The sequence below is a fragment of the Polypterus senegalus genome, chromosome 1 (assembly GCF_016835505.1).
Source record: "Polypterus senegalus isolate Bchr_013 chromosome 1, ASM1683550v1, whole genome shotgun sequence".
In the NCBI taxonomy this organism is placed as follows: Eukaryota; Metazoa; Chordata; class Cladistia; order Polypteriformes; family Polypteridae; genus Polypterus; species Polypterus senegalus.
Genome location: NC_053154.1, coordinates 201723258 through 201742305, shown reverse-complemented (window position 1 = coordinate 201742305; position 19048 = coordinate 201723258). Strand labels below are relative to the sequence as shown.

General features: G+C 37.4%; 1 protein-coding gene across 1 annotated transcript in view; it reads left to right on the top strand.

Moving 5' to 3' along the window:
- Nucleotides 1-19048, top strand: part of ash1l (ash1 (absent, small, or homeotic)-like (Drosophila)) — a 282409-nt gene that overhangs the window by 170294 nt on the left and 93067 nt on the right. The window contains 2 exon segments of the mRNA XM_039767304.1: nt 312-406; nt 10406-10479. Of these exon segments, the coding sequence (XP_039623238.1) occupies nt 312-406; nt 10406-10479 (169 nt within the window).

Genomic DNA, 19048 nt, shown 5'->3' with positions numbered 1-19048 from the left:
GACACACACTCTTAACACGAGAGTTTTCAGTTTTAAAGTAATTGAATGTTGTTTTTTTTTCTCTAGAATTAGCTATTAGCCATAACCATTTCAAAATGGCAACTCCATACAAACTGTGTATAGGAAAGGTTACCATAATATAGCAGAACTTTTACTAATAATCTGTTCAGTTAAGGTTAACAAAGTGCATCTGTCCGACTGAATTTAAATGTCATCCTGTTTGAGCTTTAGTCAACAGGTATTAAATTTTCTTTACATTATAATACTGTGTCTTATTTCCTAATATGTATATATCTTAATTTTCTTACCAGCCCAAAGAGTCGACTTATCCAATTTAAGAAGGAGAAGCTGGAATATACTCCTGGTGAACATGATTATGGCCTCTTTCCTGCACCAATTCATGTTGGTCAGTATATGTGGTGCTTTTCAATATACTTTATTAATTAAAACTTGTCTTGTTTGTCCTTCCTTGTCCTGTTTATGTTGCCAACATACTCTACAGTATCATCCTTTTTATTTTCCTCCAAGACTCATGGGTGATAAGCACTCATATCTTAATTCTAGCCATGGTCATGCTTGTTCTATAATGCTTAATTTTTGACATAAAACTTGTTAAATGGTATGTTATAAAATGCTTTCTTAAAAAATCTAATCATAATGAAAGACTTACAAAATTGACTATGTATCATTAAATGCACAGAACTGATTTCTAAAGTCTGGTATAACGAGTTTAAAAACTTGTAATTTAATCCATGCTAAAACATTTGAGTACTGAGTCTTTGGCTAACCCATGGATAACAATATTTCAACGCTTAAGAGTTGCTGGATTGAACGGGGTGTAACTTCATGGCTGTCTGCTTATGTTATGAGGGCCAGCTGAGGATGTCACAAGAACTGGTACATTAGTACCAGGTCAGTACCAAATTTCCAAAAACATGATAGTACTAGGTTTTTTTTTTTTTTAAACAGTGTCAGTAGTACCGAATAAGTCTGAACTGCATTCATACGTGACTGCAAGAAGACAAATTACTCCAAAAGGCATAATCATATGCAAATAAAATGTGAGTAAAAACTACATGTAAAAATGTCTCAAAATGGTGATAATACAGCAGTTCATCAATACATGTCGAAAACAAAAATAGCAACAATCGCGTCTGAAATGCTTTGTTTTTAGGGCAGGAGAATTTCAGCGAATGACTGCAGGAATCATGCTTAATATTGTTAAAAAAAGTCTAAAGTGTTATTGGCACTTTTATCCCATTTTATAAATAGATTTTTTCATGCTTTGATTGGTGTGACCAGGTGTGATTTATCATACAGTGTGTCATGTTACAAATTTTTAATAGGAAATAAAAAAATAAGATAAATTGCTTTTTAATACAGTGCCCTGCACAGTCCCTAAATAACAGAATGGAGGCTTTCCGTTCATTCTGTTATTACTTTGAGAATGCCTACACATGTCTGTTTAAACATCCATCCACTTTCTACTGATTTATACAGTTCAGAGTTGCGGGGGAATCTCGCTTGCACCCACTGTTCTGGCAGTGCTAACAACAGCTGTAGCAAGTAAAACTCAAGGCTACATTCAAATGAAGTGGCTTGTCTACACTAGAATGGACTTCTCTATTTATTACACCAAAATAAAAGGTATTTAGTGTTTTAAAGCACAAAGCACTGCAATATTGTCAGTTAGCAGAATGGGCAAAAGGGAATACTTAATTAATGAATATAAATGTGCAAAAGCTAAATTTGTGTCATTCATTTGGTTTTTGAAGCCAAACTAATGTTCTCTAGTATAAGCGTTAAAATTAGAGATGTCCCGATCGATCGGCCACCAATCTAAATTGGCCGATTTTTACTGAAAAAGATTTGATCGTTTCAGCCCCTGATTTTCTAAGCTTTATGTTGAGTCAGCACTGTTTTTTTTTCTTTCTTTCTTGGTTCTTTTTTTCAGCAAAAGTCCTGCTGTTTAAACAAACTGCAGCAGCAAGTCGAGGCTTGTTTTAGCAGTGTGGACTTTTCCATATAGCAGAGTATGAGAGGCGATTGGAATATTAGTCTTTACATTAAAGAAAGTGGAATAGTAAACTCAACTGAGAAAAGGAATTGGAAGAGTTGTCTTCCTGTGCAGTTAGACAAACAGCAAGAAAAGCTACTTTAAAGAACTAAGACCTTTTTAGTTTCAGTTTAGACTGTGTGCTAGTTTTAAGTACATCAGCTTACAAAAGCAATCTCATGAGGCACCTCACTTCTAGGGATACTCATATCAATAGGCTGCTAATCTAAACTGGCTGATTTTCACTAAAAAAATGACTTAATTAGTGATCAGTAAAAAGGCAGATCACAAAAATCAGTATCTTTCAGCCCCTATTTTCTAAGCTTTACGGTAATTTAGTTGCAGTGCTTTTTTACACAAGATATTATGGTAGTTGAATTTTTTTTTTAATTTCTTTTGCAGCAAACTTCCTGCAGTCAGTGCATTGAAAACATAGAACAGCGAGGGGAGGCTGGTTTTATCACTGGGCGAGAGGTGATTGGAATATTAGCCTTTACCTTAATGAAAGTAGAGTTATAAAGTCAACTGAGGAAAGGAATCAGAGGAATCGTCCTCTTGTGCAATTTGACAAAGGGCAAGAAAAGCTCCTTTAATAAATTCAGACCTTTTTAGTTTCAGTTTAGCCTGTGTGCTTGTTGTTTACATTTTTAATTGGAAAACGAATTAGCTAAAGAAGAATTTGAAAATGCTGCTTAGTAAACAAACACTAGGCTTGTTAGTTTAATGGCAAATATATATTTTACTTACAAACCTGTTAGGCATTGTTATCTGTCTTCTTGATAAACAACTTATGAAAATTTGATATGTTTGCAGTTTTCTTTAAAGATGTGTACTGTGTTTATTATTTATTGCTGTGTGTCATACAGCATACATATTTCTATTTTTCATATTTTTAATAACAATTTCTACATAATTAAAATGGTAATCCATATTTATAACACCTCAAGAATTGCAGATGTGTAGCTAATATGCTGAAGAAAAAAAACACATGTTTAAATACAGTAAATGTTTATTTTAACAGCAAAAAAACTATAGTGCAATTAATAATTTATATTTATATATATTGTCACAAAAGCCACAATGAGACATAGCAAGGTTTGGGGCAGCCACCCGTATAATTTGATTTCCTGGCTGCAAATCGTCTTTTTAAATGATAGCACTGCTGTGCGCAAAACCGAGTCCAATACAGAACTGAGGGAATAGGGAAAAGGTGGAGGCTTTTAAAGGGTAAGACAGGAAGTGAAGTCAAAGGGGGCGGGCTCATGTAGATCTTCTGTCATTGGTGCGAGCAAGGTCGCCTTCCATTGGCTTGGTCCCGGAGGTAACGTCAAGAGGACCAGGTGGAATCTCCTGTGAATGGTCTGCAAGCAAGGGAGAAAGAGAATCAGTAAACTTGTACGGCTGGAGGTCAAGAAACCACCTGGTGACCCGCGGATTTGACTCCTTGTGCAGGGCCATCCACTGTAAAGGGGCATGGTCCGTGACAAGGGTGAATTCCCGGCCCATCAGGTAGTACCTCAGCTGAGTAATCGCCCATTTAATTGCCAAAGCCTCTCTCTCCACCGCAACGTACCTGGTCTCCTGGTCCAACAGTTTCCGGCTCAGGAACATAATGGGGTGTTCCGCACCATTGACGTTTTGGCTCAGCACGGCCCCCAGGCCTGTGTCCATCTGGAGTATGAAAGGTGAGGAAAAGTTAGGAGCTTTCAAAATAGGTGAGGATGTAAGGGCCTGCTTCAAGTCACTAAGTGCAACACCTGTCTTTTCAGTCCATACCACAATGTTTGGGGCCCTCTTCTTTGTCAAATCAGTCAAGGGCGCCGCTCTCTCCGAGAATTGGGGCACAAACCAGCGGTAGTACCTCTCTAATTTTCAAAATGGCATCTACTTTGGAGCACTGTGGCTTCACGGTACCCCGACCCACCAGGTAGCCTAAATATTTGGCTTTGCTCAATCCAAAGAAACATTTCTTGGGATTAATCCGAAGCCCGGCCTCACCAAGTGTCCACAATAACGCTTTTACCTCCTGTAGGTGTTCCATCCACGTGCTGGAATAGATGACTACGTCATCCATGTAGGCAGCACTGTATGAGTTATGAGGCCTGAGCACTTTGTCCACCAGACGGAGCCCCGTGTAAGCCAAATGGAAGGACACGATACTGCAGTGTCCTCACAGGTGGTGCAGTGGTAGTGCTGTTGCTTTGCAGTAAGGAGACTGTGGAAGACTGTGGGTTCGCTTCCCGGTTCCTCCCTGTGTGGATAGCGCTTTTGATAGCTGAGAAAAGCGCTATATAAATGTAATGAATTATAGTGTCCGCTAGAGGTGCTAAACACGGTCTTAACCTTTGCGGAGTCCGTTAAAGGAAACTGCCAGTACCCCATTGTCATGTCCAGTGTGGTCAAATATTGAGCCTGTCCAAGCCTCTCGAGGAGGTCGTCCACTCGTGGCATTGGATAAGCGTCGAATTGGGAGACTTGATTAAGCCGAAGGAAGTCATTGCAAAACCTCCAACTCCCGTAAGGCTATCGACCAAAACAATGGGGCTGGACCAGGGACTATGACTCTCCTCGATTACACCTAGTTCCAGCATGTGTTTGATCTCAAGCTCCACTTCAGCCCTTTTTGCTTCGGGAAGACGATACGGGCGTTCTCGGACTATAACTCCAGGTTCTGTCACAATGTCGTGCTCAACCAGAGAGGTCCAGCTGCGGTTTTCACTCATTACCTCCTGGACAGACAGGATGACTGTTTCCAGCTCCCGTCGTTGTCTGGGACTTAAATCCACACCAAAGTTAAGGCTAGCCGTGTGAGCAAAGAGTGAGCGGGGCTGACCAGAGGAGGGATCAGAATTCCTGTCCTTCCACGGTTTCAGCAGTTTTACATGATAGACCCGCTCATTCCCGTAGTACGGGGGTGGGGGGGAACTTGGCTAGGTCTTGGGATGTACTCTGGCTGAGTTCGACGCAGGTACGGTTTTGCTCCCCCAGAGTGTGAGGCTGCCCTTTGTGTCTCCAGAAGCTCTTTGAGCTCGGCCATGTTCTTAAACTGCGCACCCTGGACCGGCTGGGTGAAGCCATGGGGTAGCGCTGTCAGGAGCAGATAGCAGGCTACCTGCTCTATTATTTGGTAGGGCTTTTTCTCAGTTGGCCGTAATCACTGCCCTACCATTGTCCAGAGGGACCAGGCTTGTTCGTGGGTCGGCCGCTCTGGGTCCAACCTCCAATTTTTTAATTTTTTCACCTGCCAGTCTGGGGCACCCCTAGGTGGTACTTGGGGCTCTGGTTTCACAGGGAAGTGGGCACTCTCCTCCGAAAGAGCATAGTAAGTCCCTTTTGTCTCCCCCCTCCGGAGCAGCCCACCTCTCTGAGCCCCTCCCGCACACTCCCTGGTCTCTCTAGGTTGACTAGTTAAGCGTGCCAGGAGCGGAGCCCGTACCGGGTCTTGCCGAACCACGGGACACCCTCCCCGCCTGACACTCAGCCCCGGTATGCTCCCACCTGGGTACATTGCAGGTCCTGTCCCCTTCTCATCTGGGACTTCTCCATCCTGCAGACTATGCCAGTCTCACAAAAGCCACAATAAGACATAGCAAGGTTTTGCGCAGCCACCTGTATAATTTGGTTTCCTGGCTGCAAATCGTCTTTTTAAATGATAGCACTGCTGTGCACAAAACCGAGTCCAATACATAACTGAGGAAATAGGAAAAAAGGTGGAGGCTTTTAAAGGGTAAAACAGGAAGTGAAGTCAGAGGGGTCTGGCTCATGTAGATCTTCTGTCATTGGTGTGAGCCCAGATGTGACATCACAGGGGCCGTCCTGGAGAAAAGTTGTGAAGATAAAAATTGCACTTTCGTTTTTTCCAATTTCACATTTCTGTAAGAAGATCAAATCAATGTCATATCACGTAAGTGCTAAAAAAAGTTATCTTTGAGTAGCACTAAAACCAAAATAAGTCTTTAGTACCTTTAGTAGTTAACTCACCAGTCTGCAAGCCAGCTTACACCGCTGACTGAACTAATCTAATGACAAAATTCTACGAAATAGGAGTACAATGATTATCCTGATCCATGTTTCAAGTTTACAGTATCTGTGCTAATTTATGCAAAGAACACAACATAATAATCCAAGTAATGCATGGTTTCCATGGTTTTTAAGCAAGACAGCAGCAACGGAGATCTTTTTTAGTGTGCTAGGAGCAAAGGTGTAGGGAGAGTAGTGTTTACCAGCCATTTTTCTGTTATGGCAAACTTTTTGTAACCCAAAAAATCCCAAGGCACACTACAATTCTACCAACCACAAAATAATAAAATTTATACACTTTTCTATGCTGTCTAAAGGGGCAGGGCACTACATTGTTATTTCCACGACTCACCAGTTGAAAAACACCTGTGTAAAATACAACTGTCAAGTCGTTGATGGTGATGAAAAGTTGAGAATAGTATTTATAGAGATTAAACGCAAGTTTTAATGTATGCTCATTTTAAGAGATACTTATTATTTAATTAAATCAGTCCTAAGCAATTCACTCAAAGTCATCTGCCGTTTCAGTCACTTAATATTTACTTTGACATGTCTGTGTCTCATATGCTATACCAATTTGATAATAATACATTGGCCACATTATCTTACTGCCTTCTTTTAAACTTGCCTTTTAGAAAGGCATTCAAATTCAGGTTGTACTTGTTCAAGTAGTGCTTTGTTAAAAGTTCAGGTTTAATATTTTTTTTAAATCCTTTGTGTTGATTCTACAATATATTTGTGAATCAGTGTGTATTTGCCCAAATGTCCGCTTGCAAACTTAAGACAGACCTGTACATGTGCCTTCTTGAGCAAGGGTACCTTGCGGACACTGCAAGATTTCAATCCATTACGGCATAGTGTGTTACCAATGGTGTTCTTGGCGACTGTGGTCCCAACTACCTTCAGATCATTAAAAAGCTCCTTCCATATAGTTGTGGGCTGATCACTCACTTTTCTCCTGATTATCCTCACTCCATGAGGCAAGATCTTGCATGCCAGATCCAGAACGAGGGCGATTGATGGTCATTTTACATTTCTTACATTTCCGAATAATTGCACCAACAGTTGTCATCTCACCAAGCTTCTTGCTGATGGTCTTGTAACCCATTTCAGCCTTATTCAGGTCTACAATCTTGTCCCTGACGTCCATTGTCAGCTCTTTGGACTTGCCTATCGTGGTGGAGGAGTTGGAATGGAAGAAATTGATTCTGTGGACGACAGGTGTGATTTATACATATAAGAAGTTGAGATCAGGAGTATCTGTAATTGATTGATTGATTGATTGTAATCGTCACACAGCCAATCTGTAGGAGCCAGAATTCTGGCTGGGTTGTAGGGGATCAAATACTTATTTCTCTCATTGACATGCAAATCAATTTATACCTTTTATGTAATGTGCTTTTCCTGGATTTTTGGTTGATATTTTGTCCTCCATTAAAATGAAACTACCATAAAAATTAAAGACTGTTCATTTTTTTGTTAGTGAGCAAACTTACAAATTCAGCAGGGGATCAAATACTTATTTCCCCCATTGTACATAATTTTATGCAATTACTTTTTTGTAATCAATTCCCAGTCCTAAAAAATACACTTTATTATAGAACACAACGCTTCTATGTGTCTGGTTATGCATGGGCTTAGTGTAAAAAGTTTTTTAAAGGGATGGGAGGGTGATCGGAATCGGTATCAGAATTGGCTGATCAGGTAACATGAAATCAATAATCAGTATTGGCCTTAAAAAACCTGATCAGAGCATCCCTACTTAAAATGTGATGAATATAGTGAAAGCACATGTTATATATTTGAAAGGTCCATTGTTCTGTAGTCTACCAGATACGCTGCAGGTCAAGTTAAAATTATTATTCTGGATTATTATACTGGCTAAGCAATAAAGTCTTATCAGTCATATAAGATTATTTGAAAACAGCACCATTAGTAGTGTTTAATACGAATTCTGAAGCAATTGATTAATGTAAAAGTAATAAAGTTTGATTTCACACAGGAAATTGAAGTTTGTATAAATGTGGAAAAAAAGGAGGAGGAGGGGCAGATTTGGTAAATTTAAACACCTGACATTTAAAGGTTTAATCAATTTGATTCATCCATGATATAGTACATTAATCATTACTTGTTCCAATTCCCTGATATGTTGTCACACTGGAGAATCCCAATGTCTATCACACATTAAATTTTAATCCTAGCATTGTATTCTGATACAGAAAGAGACACAATATTGTTCACTTGAATATTGAAGGCAGTTTTAATAAAAAGCCATTTTAATGGAATTTGTTTTTGCTTATGCATTGAACATCATGAAATTTCACTAATATTTGTATCAAACATAAAAATTGTGATATCATTCCATCCCAAGAGCCAACACAAAAACAGCATTTGTTTTGCATGAGTATAAAATTCAAAATAATGCAATGATAATGAATAATAATACATCATAGTTGAATTGCTATTACATTAGCACTTGGAGTCTTCATAAATTAAAAAATGGAAAATAATTTGAAAGTACATAGCAGTTGACTGGGACTTGGAGTTGGTAAACTGTGCTTTAAGTACAGTCCATAAGTATTTGGACTGTGATGCAGTTGTTAAAATTTTTAACATATTTAGTACATGTAGGAAATGCATCAATTTTATTGCATTCACCCATGCTTATGTAAATACCCACTATTTAATGCTGAAAGTCTACACTAAAAGCTTATATGCTTTGTTTTATTTTAGTACAGGTATGTTTGGATAGAAACCCATAGTTATGACAACTATCTCACTGTCTTAAATATTTATGGACTGCACTGTATTTGGGGATAATTTAAAATCATAAACAATTTTGTTCACAACATTTAAATTACAGATGTTATTAGTCATCACACTATTGGTTTCCCACTTCCCTGTTTTAGATTCACCATTTAATGAGAATTTCTGTCTTTGTTTTGCAGCTTTTTTTATTAGGCATTACTCTATTTAATATATATTATTTTTTTATTTTCCAACTAGGTAATGACTTCTGTGTCTTAATGCTTATTTCATATGTCATTCACAGTGTGTTTCCTACCCAATTCTTATTCCTTACTTATTCTTCACTGATTTGCTCAAACTCAAAAGTTTTTTTTTCTTTTTCTAAGTGTTGTTTTTAAGTATTAAACTAATCACTGACCATGTAGTTTATGTGCCATAGTTGGGAAGTGAGAAGATCAGCTGTGATTAAGGAGTTTTGTGAACAAATCTATTGATTTACAGAAATACCAACAAAAAGATGGATGCTTGTGGAATGGTTGTGTAATTTAACATGTCATGGAATGCACTGGAATATAGTTTTCTCACTGTTGCATTTCCATTTTATATTTTTAAAATTATAACAACTATCTAAAGACTAAACTAACTAAAGAAGCACATTTCCTTTGTACTTAATGAATAAAAATAAATACATGCTGTATAATGATGATGATGATACATTGAGTTCCCACTCACATGAGCAACTACAGAGGCTGGTGGATCAGTTCTCCAGTGTATGTCAGGAATTCTGCCTCACCATCAGCCTGAAGTAGACCAATTTAATGGGCTAAGGTGTTGAGAGTCTGATCTCCACTATGAGCTAGAAGTGGTGCATCACTTGATCTACTTTGTCTCCACAGTTACCAGCACCCTCTCCCTGTATGTGCCAAGAACTACAGACTTTGCATCTTGCTGATGCATTGCCAACTTTGCTGGATTGGTCATGTCCACCAGATGCCTGACAGAATGATCTCCGTGGATCTTTTGTATGGTGAGCTGACTGTTGGCACTAGGCACAAGGCACCCCCATCTTCACTTTACAGATGTCTGCATGGGTATTGATGTCAACAGCTGGAAAGTGCCAGTAACTACGTTCACTGGAGACAAGAGATCCGGAGATTTATCAGAAAAAGATAGACCACACTGAATCAAGCTACAGTACAGTAGTGAAGAGAGTAAAAAAGTAATCCAGGGAACAAACCCCACCAGGTGCAACCTTTTGTGTAGCTGTTGCCACTCAGAAATCGGGCTATATTGCACTCCAAGCTGTGTGATATGAACACCTTATTACTTTCTGTCCCATCTATGTACTCATATGCCATGGTCTCTCAAAGTCAATGGATACCTAAATATGTGCATTAGTGGTCCCTGCAATTTTGTGGCTCTCTGCACATGGTTATTTGTTTTAAACTTGTACCCACTACTGTGAGGATAGTCTCTGACTCTTGCCACCCTGAATTAGAATAAGAGGGTCTGAGAAGGTTTTATTATATTGTATGTTATCTAAACCATTTTTAAGGTTTATTAATATACTTTTTATTCTAGGAAAGTACCTTAGACAAAAAAGAATAGACTTCCAGTTGCCATATGACATCCTGTGGCAGTGGAAGCATAACCAGGTAAGCAACCTTCTTTCTTTGTGTTTTTTTGATTTTTTTACATTTCATAGTAATGGTGATATGATCTTTTCTAAAGTTAAACATCATTATATATTGTAATACTTTGTTTTGTTATTGTTTCAGAATATCAGTTCAGACTTCTTTGAATGTATTCAATATTCAGTAATAAATGTATGTGGTTATTTTGGAAAAAATGTTAGGTAGCATTATATTTCTGTATTTATGTAACGGGCAAAAGGTGACATAATTTGCAATAGTTAAATTGGCAGTTATGTTTATTTTTCAATTTAAAGCTTAATCAACATAAGAAAAACAGAAATCATATTTCCAATTCCTAGAGTTGCATTTTTTATAGAAAATATGACTACAGTTATGTGCTAAGCAGAGTTTATGATTTTATTATTAATTTGTGGATAGACTAAAAAACTGTTTGAATCAGCACCTGACTGATGCAGTTTAAAAAGCATTAACTCTCACAAGATAAAAAAAACTATTATTATCACTTAGAGACCAATGTTCCATTTAAGGGTTGGGTTGAGCAGTAGAAAAGTTTCAGTTACATTACCTGTGAGTACTGCTTATTATTTTACAATATAATTATCTATTCATATGTAATAATGTGAAATTATTATCCATTAGAGAATGCATTTATTAATTAAAGTAGCAAAACTATTCAGGCACAAGCAGTGCTCTTCATTTATTTATTAAATCTTAAAGCTGAACAGATGCCTGAGGAGTGGAGAAGAAGTGTACTGGTGCCGATATTTAAGAAAAGTGGGATGTGCAGGACTGCAGAAACTACAGGGGAATAAAATTGATGAGCCACAGCATGGTTATGGGAAAGAATAGTGGAAGCTAGGTTAAGAAGTGAGGTGATGATTAGTGAGCTGCAGTATGGGTTCATGCCAAGAAAGAGCACCACAGATGCAGTGTTTGCTCTGAGGATGTTGACGGAGAAGTTTAGAGAAGGCCAGAAGGAGTTGCATTGCGTCTTTGTGGACCTGGAGAAAGCATATGACAGGGTGCCTCAAGAGGAGCTGTGGTATTGTATGAGGAAGTCGGAAGTGGCAAAGAAGTACGTAACAGTTGTACAGGATATGTACGAGGGAAGTGTGACAGTGGTGAGGTCTGCGGGTGGTGTCAATGTCAATTTATTTACGTATATAGCACATTTAAACAACATAGGAATGCTGTGGCCAAAGAGCTTTGCAATAATAGAATAAAAGAAAACATACAAATAACATAAATAGAAATAAAATACAGTATATGAACATAAATAAAATAAAAACTAAATTGAAGTAATGTTATATAATCACAATGAGGAAAACCACCAGTACTGCTCATGTTTTGAACAGTTCAATTGTAGACGATTCCTTTATGTGATGAGGTAAAGAGTTCCACAGGCAAGGAGCAGCAGCTGCAAAAGCCCTGTCCCCCTTAATTTTACACTTGGTACGAGGGACAACAAGAGACAACTGACCAGAAGATCTAAGCACTCTGGATGGCTGGCGTAAAACACACAATTTGGATAAATAGGTAGGAGCAAGCCCATGTAAAGATTTAAAAACTAGCAACAAGATTTTAAAATCAATTCAAAAATTGACAGGCAGCCACTGTAAAGAAGCTAAAATTGGAGAAATAGAGTCATACTTTCTTGCACTAACCAGAAAGCGAGTGGCAGCATTCTGGAGCAACTGTAACCTGTGTGTCAGGGATTTGCTAATCCCAGAATACACCGAGTTGCAGTAATCAAGGCGAGAAAAGATAAAAGCATGAGTAGCTTTCTCAAGATCCCTAGAAGATAAAAAGGCTTGATCTTACCTAATAGACGAAGCTGGAAAAAGCAACTCTTGACTACAGAATTAACTTGTTTCTCAAAAGAGAGGTTACTGTCAAAGATAACACAGATTGTACACTTGAGGGTTGCAAAAGACAGAGAAAGAGCTGAGAAGTCAAGACCAATTTGGGCTTTAGCTGATGGACCCACTATAAGCACCTCCATTTTATTTTGATTCAGATCAAGAAAATTATTAGCCATCCAGGATCTTAGTTCAGAAAGACAGTTGTGCAGTTGATTTATTGCAGAGTTGCAGACCGGAATATAAACCTGTGTATCATCAGCATAGCAGTGAAAAGAAATGTCAAATTTCCTAAAAATAGCCCCAATAAGGTGAAGGTATATAGAGAATAATATGGATCCCTGAGAAACACCATATTTAAGAGGAGCAGTAAACGAAAAAGGGAAATTTAAAGTCACTGAAAAATGTCTGCCAGTTAAATATGACATGAACCAGTTAAGAGCAGCCTCTTTAAGTCCAACAAGATGGTCAAGCCGCAACAGCAATATCTAATGGTCAATAGTGTCAAAGGCAGCGGACAGGTCAAGGAGGAAAAGGACTGCAGCGTCACCTGAGTCAGTAATAATAGACATGTCATTGAATACTTTCAAGAGGGCCGTTTCAATACCATGAAAACGCCTAAAGCCAGATTGGTAGATCTCAAATAAATTATTGGAGTTAAGGTGATCAACCAATTGATTATAAATAATTCTTTCTAGAATTTTAGCCATAAATGCCAGTCGGGAAATTGGGGGAAAATTGGTTAAAACTCCCAGATCTAATTCTGCCTTTTTTAGACAGGGACGCACTGCAGCATGTTTAAAAGATGAGGGCACAACCCCCACACTAATAGAATCATTGATAATGGCTAGTAAAGATGGACCCAAAACATCAAAGGCTTCCACTAAGAGATATGGTGGTACTGTATCGAGAGGACTGGGAGCTGGTTTAAGGGTGTCAATAAATCTTTTTAACTGTGAAAGTGAGACAAGATCAAAAGATTCTAAGACAATGCCCTGTTTAACTTTAGGAAGTTCATTGCCAGTTTGAACAATGCTACAGCGGATAGGAGTGACGGATGCATTCAAGTTGGAGGTGGGATTACATCAGTGATCGGTTCTGAGCCCTTTCTTATTTGCAATGGTGATGGACAGGTTAACAGACGAGATTAGACAGGAGTCCCCATGGACTATATTTGCTGATGACATTGTGATCTGTAGAGATAGTAGGGAGCAGGTTGAGGAGACCCTGGAGAGGTGGAGATATGCTCTAGAGAGGAGAGGAATGAAGGTCAGTAGGAACAAGACAGAATACATGTGGCGCAGTGGTAGTGCTGCTGCTTTGCAGTAAGGAGACTGTGGAAGATTGTGGGTTTGCTTCCCGGTTCCTCCCTGTGTGGATAGCGCTTTGAATACTGAGAAAAGCACTATATAAATGTAATGAATCATTATTATTATTATTACATGTGTGTAAATGAGAGGGAGGTCAGTGGAATGGTGAGCATGCAGGGAGTAGAGTTGGCGAAGGTGGATGAGTTTAAATACTTGGGATCAACAGTACACAGTAATGAGGATGGTGGAAGAGAGGTGAAAAAGAGAGTGCAGGCAGGGTGGAATGGGTGGAGAAGAGTGTCAGGAGTAATTTGTGATAGACAGGTATCAGCAAGAGTGAAAGGGAAGGTCTACAGGACGGTAGTGAGACCAGCTGTGTTATATGGGTTGGAGACGGTGGCACTGACCAGAAAGCAGGAGACAGAGCTGAAGGTAGCAGAGTTAAAGATGCTAAGATTTGCATTGGGCATGACGAGGATGAACAGGATTAGAAATGAGTACATTAGAGGGTCAGCTGAAGGTGGACAGTTGGGAGACAAAGTCAGAGAGGCGAGATTGCATTGGTTTGGACATGTGCAGAGGAGAGATGCTGGGTATATTGGGAGAAGTATGCTAAGGATAGAGCTGCCAGGGAAGAGGAAAAGAGGAAGGCCTAAGAAAAGGTTTATGGATGTGGTGAGAGAGGACATGCAGGTGATGGATGTAACAGAACAAGATGCAGAGGACAGAAAGACATGGAAGAAGATGATCTGGTGTGGCGACCCTTAACGGGAGTAGCCAAAAGAAGAAGAAGAAAGCTGAACAGATGTGCTGGTTGTTACTCAAAACTGGAAGCTTAAAATAATTCCTTGAACAGCTTAGCTGTATACATTTTATAATAATACATTATCTAAAGTACATCTGTTATTTAAAAAATAATTCAAAGTTACTTACAGAGTAGTACAAATTATAACTACTTATTGGCTCCAGAGCCTAGAGCCAAAAATTGCCTGCGTCATCAGATAGTGAACTTGCAGAAATTACTACTGGCCAGAAACCAACTTCATTTTTTAGCAAATAATGTTTTCTATACATACATTCATGTTCACCTTTGCCTAATTATCCAGAGCATACTGAATTATTTTCATTTCACTTTGAATTTTCTTGGGCTTGTACCAATTTTTTTTTAAAAAGCGTTCTGTTCTGTTCTATGAACAGTATCAGGCTCAAGACGGACATAAAACCAAGACACAAAAATGTAGTACTCAAATAGGAAACAATAAAAACAAAAATTGATGGAAAAAAAGAAAATGTTGCACCACTCATCAAAACAATTTAGCTGTCTTCAAAAAAGCAAGGGTCGAGGAGGTTAAAACTCTTCACACTGTACTTTCAAATTACCTCAGTTTTAACCTTTTTTATACCACTGCTGGGGAATTTGTTTCATTCTGGATGTGGTCTGTTTCTTGGTATGTCAGAGGACCGGGACTTTGCGAAGTGTGGTTTGCCTCACTTGCAGTAGCAAAAATAGTACTGGGGGGTGGGGTTTGGCTCCATAGCCATAACACCTGACAATAATATCAAATCTATGTCTGCTATCATATGTAGCAATGTACTACCTTAACCTAAGACTACAAAATGTCAACAAAAGTTCAGAAGCAATGTCTTTATGACCAGATAGTGAACTAGAATGTCGAGTACTCTCTCACTTAAAAGGTCTAAATGCAAAGATAGTATTTTTACACGAGACTCGCTTAAGCGGTGATCAGTTTCTGCTGCAAAGAGAGCTGATTGGCCAAATTTTTCATTCCAGCTACACCAACACAAGGGGTGTGAGAACCTTAATACATAAAACAATTCTATTTGCCGTGGCAGACGTAATATCTGATTCTGAAGGGCGGTATATCATGGTGACGGGCAATTTATATAATACTAAAGTGATTTTGATTGATATCTGTGCACCTAGCATGGATAATAGAGATTTCTTACAAAATGTTTTTTCATCTATCCATAATGTGAACACAACATTTATTTATATAGCACATTTTCACACAAACAATGTAGCTCATAGTGCTTTGCAAAATGATATAAAAAAAAATTAAAATAAAACATAACCAAACAAGATTAAGCAATAATATTATACAGTATGTAAATCTGCAGGGGTTGCAAAGCCAAATATCCACCCAGCCCTGTGTGGACATTCTACCTAATATAGATGCTCTAAATCAGTCCTTATGGTTTTCAGGTTTCACATGGAAGAAACTGAGGATGATGGTAGTCATGTGGATATCTGGAACACCCACCATTCAATCCATAGACTTAGAGGCCAGTATGGTACCTTGATCAGGTGGTAGTGGCACAGATCACTGCCACAGAAGAATTGGAAAAAACAGCAGAGAATAGTACAGATTAGTAGGGAATTGCAAAACCAAGAGGAAAATGATAATTCAATGCCCATATAGACTAACAGGGATAAAACTAAAATGTAGCTACAAAAAAAAGCCATTTTAAAAATTTTTGTTAGATTTTAAATTATTCTACATTATTAGCCTAGTAAATTTCTATTGCTACAATATTCCAAATTGTAGGTGCATAACTGCAAATAGCCTCCTCACCACTTCTTCTAAGGTGGTATAAACAGACCTGCGTATGAAGATTTGAGGTTATGACATGGAGTGTTAGAAAACAAACATTCCAAAATATAGGACAAGGTGAGATTATTTTAGGTTTTATAAACCATTAAAGGTGTTTTAAAGTCAGTTCCAAGTGACATGGGCTATCCAATGTACCAACACTAAGACTAGTGAGATGTGCTTAGATTTTCTTTCTCTGGTTAAGATTCTTGCTGCTGCATTCTGCACTAACTGTAACTGATTGATGTCTTTCTTAGGTAGTCCTGTAAGGAGTACTTTACTGTAATCTGGTCAACTGAAAACAAAAGTGTGAACTAATTTTTCAGAATCTTGTAAAGTTATAAGAGGCCTAATTTTAGCTATATTCCTTAAGTGAACAAATGCAGGCCTTGTAATCTGATAAATATGTGATTTAAAATTTAGGTCAGAGTCAATAGTTGCCCCTAAATTCTTTTCCTTCGACTTGATCTTTAAACCTGAGAGATCAAGTTTATTTCTATTACCATCACTATATCCATTTTTTCCAATCACTAAGATTTCTGTTATCTCCTTATTTAGTTTGAAAAAGCTGCTGCTCATCCATTTAGAAATACAAGTAAGACACAGAATCAGAGAGCCAAGAGCGTCAGGGTCATTGGGTGCTGTCGATAAATACAGTTCTGTGTCATCTGCCTAGCTGTTATAGCTTACCTTATGCTTTGAGATAATCTGATCTAATGGGAAGCATTTAGATTAAAAAGAGCAGTGGACCCCCTACTTTAACTAGTGCAGTTTATATCCTGTGACATGTTCTAAAAACCTGACTGGAACTTGTCAAGAATAGGATGTTTATTCAAGTAATCATTTAGGTGTGTAATGACGGCCTTTTCTAGAATTTTACTAAAAAATACAGGTAAGATATCGGTCTAAAATTGTCAAAAACAGAAGAGTCAATATTATTTTTTCTTAAGCAGGGGTTTGACAACTATAGTCTAAAGACAATCAGGGAAGATCCCCATATCTTATGGTGAGTTCACTATGTCAAGTCTACTATTGATTAGCACAAGAGAGGCAACTTGCGAAAGTCTGTTGGTATTGGGTCAAGGATGCAGGTCAAGGGTTTCACTTGAGAAATTATTCTACGTACTTCAGGTAGATCTATTCTGGCGAAATTATTTTAACTTGCTTAAAATGTTATACTGTGGTTCAGTTGGATTAACTTTGGGGGATGTACTACATTATTTCTAATGTCATTAATTTTGTGTTTAAAAAATATAGTGAAAGTTTCACTTGCAGTTTTTAGGGGTCATTCCATTGAGTGAGCTGAGTTTAGAAGACAACCAATAGTTGAGGATAAAACTCTTGGATTGCCAGCATTATCATTTATAATTTTTGAGAAACAGGACTGCATGTCAAGGCGAACTATGTTATATTTAGTTATTTTAACCTTCAATATTTCATTATGGACTATTAGTTTAATTTTTCTCCATTTACGCTCAGCTCTCCAACATGTTTTCTTTAAATCAAACACCTTTTAGGTTTTCCAGGATATACTGTAAGATTAAGATTACTGGAAGATTTCTTAAGTGTCTTTTCAGGGGCAACAATTCAGCTGCAGCTCTCACCTTACCATAAAAATTTTCCACCTTGCTATTAATATTGTTTGCATTGTTGAGGTAATCACTAAAAACAGACTGATTGTTTAGAATATTAGCAAAATTTGAAGCTGCAGATGTATCAAAGTAACGTTTTTTAACAATACACTTCTCATTAATTGTTGTTATCACTATTTCTACATTAAACAATATGAAAAACTGGTCTGATATGCCAATATCTACAACCTACCTCACTTCGGCTTTTAATCCTTTAGCAATGACTAAATCCAGTGTGTGTCCTCCCTTATGTGTGGGCTGGTTGAGATTAAACAAGTGCAGCAGGTTCATGAAATCTCTTGCTTTTGGGTCAAACTGCTTATCGACATGAAAGTTAAAATCACCAACAATTAGGAAGCTGTCAAAGTTAGTTATTACTAGCAGAATACCCGCGCTTCGCAGCGGAGAAGTAGTGTGTTAAAGAAGTTATGAAAAAGAAAAGCAAACATTTTAAAAATAACGTAAGATGATTGTTAATGTAATTCTTTTGTCAGTGATATTAGTGTTGTTGTCATATCTATCTATTTATATTATATATATATATATATATATATATATATATATATATATATATATATATATGTGTGTGTGTGTGTGTATATATATATATATATATATATATATATATATATATATATATATATATATATATATATATATATATATATATATATATATATATGTATATAGCAAAATACCTCGATTGGCAGCGAGAAGTAAAAGAAAAGGAAACATTTTAATAATAGCGTAATATGATTGACAATGTAATTGTTTTGTCATTGTCATGAGTGTTGCTGGCATATATATATATATATATATATATATATATATATATACACACACACAGACACATATATAAATATATATATATACATATACACACATACATATATACATATACACATACTGTATATATACACACACACATATATACATACTGTATATACAACATATACATATCTACATATATACTGTATATACACATATATATACTAATCTACATATATATATCTACATATATATATATTAGGTGGGACTTCGATTAAAAAATTAATCCAATTAATTAGAGGCTGTGTAAAATTAATCTTGATTAATCGTATGTAATCGCACACGTAAATTTGCCCCAAATCGCAAATGTTTTTTTTTTTTTAATTTAA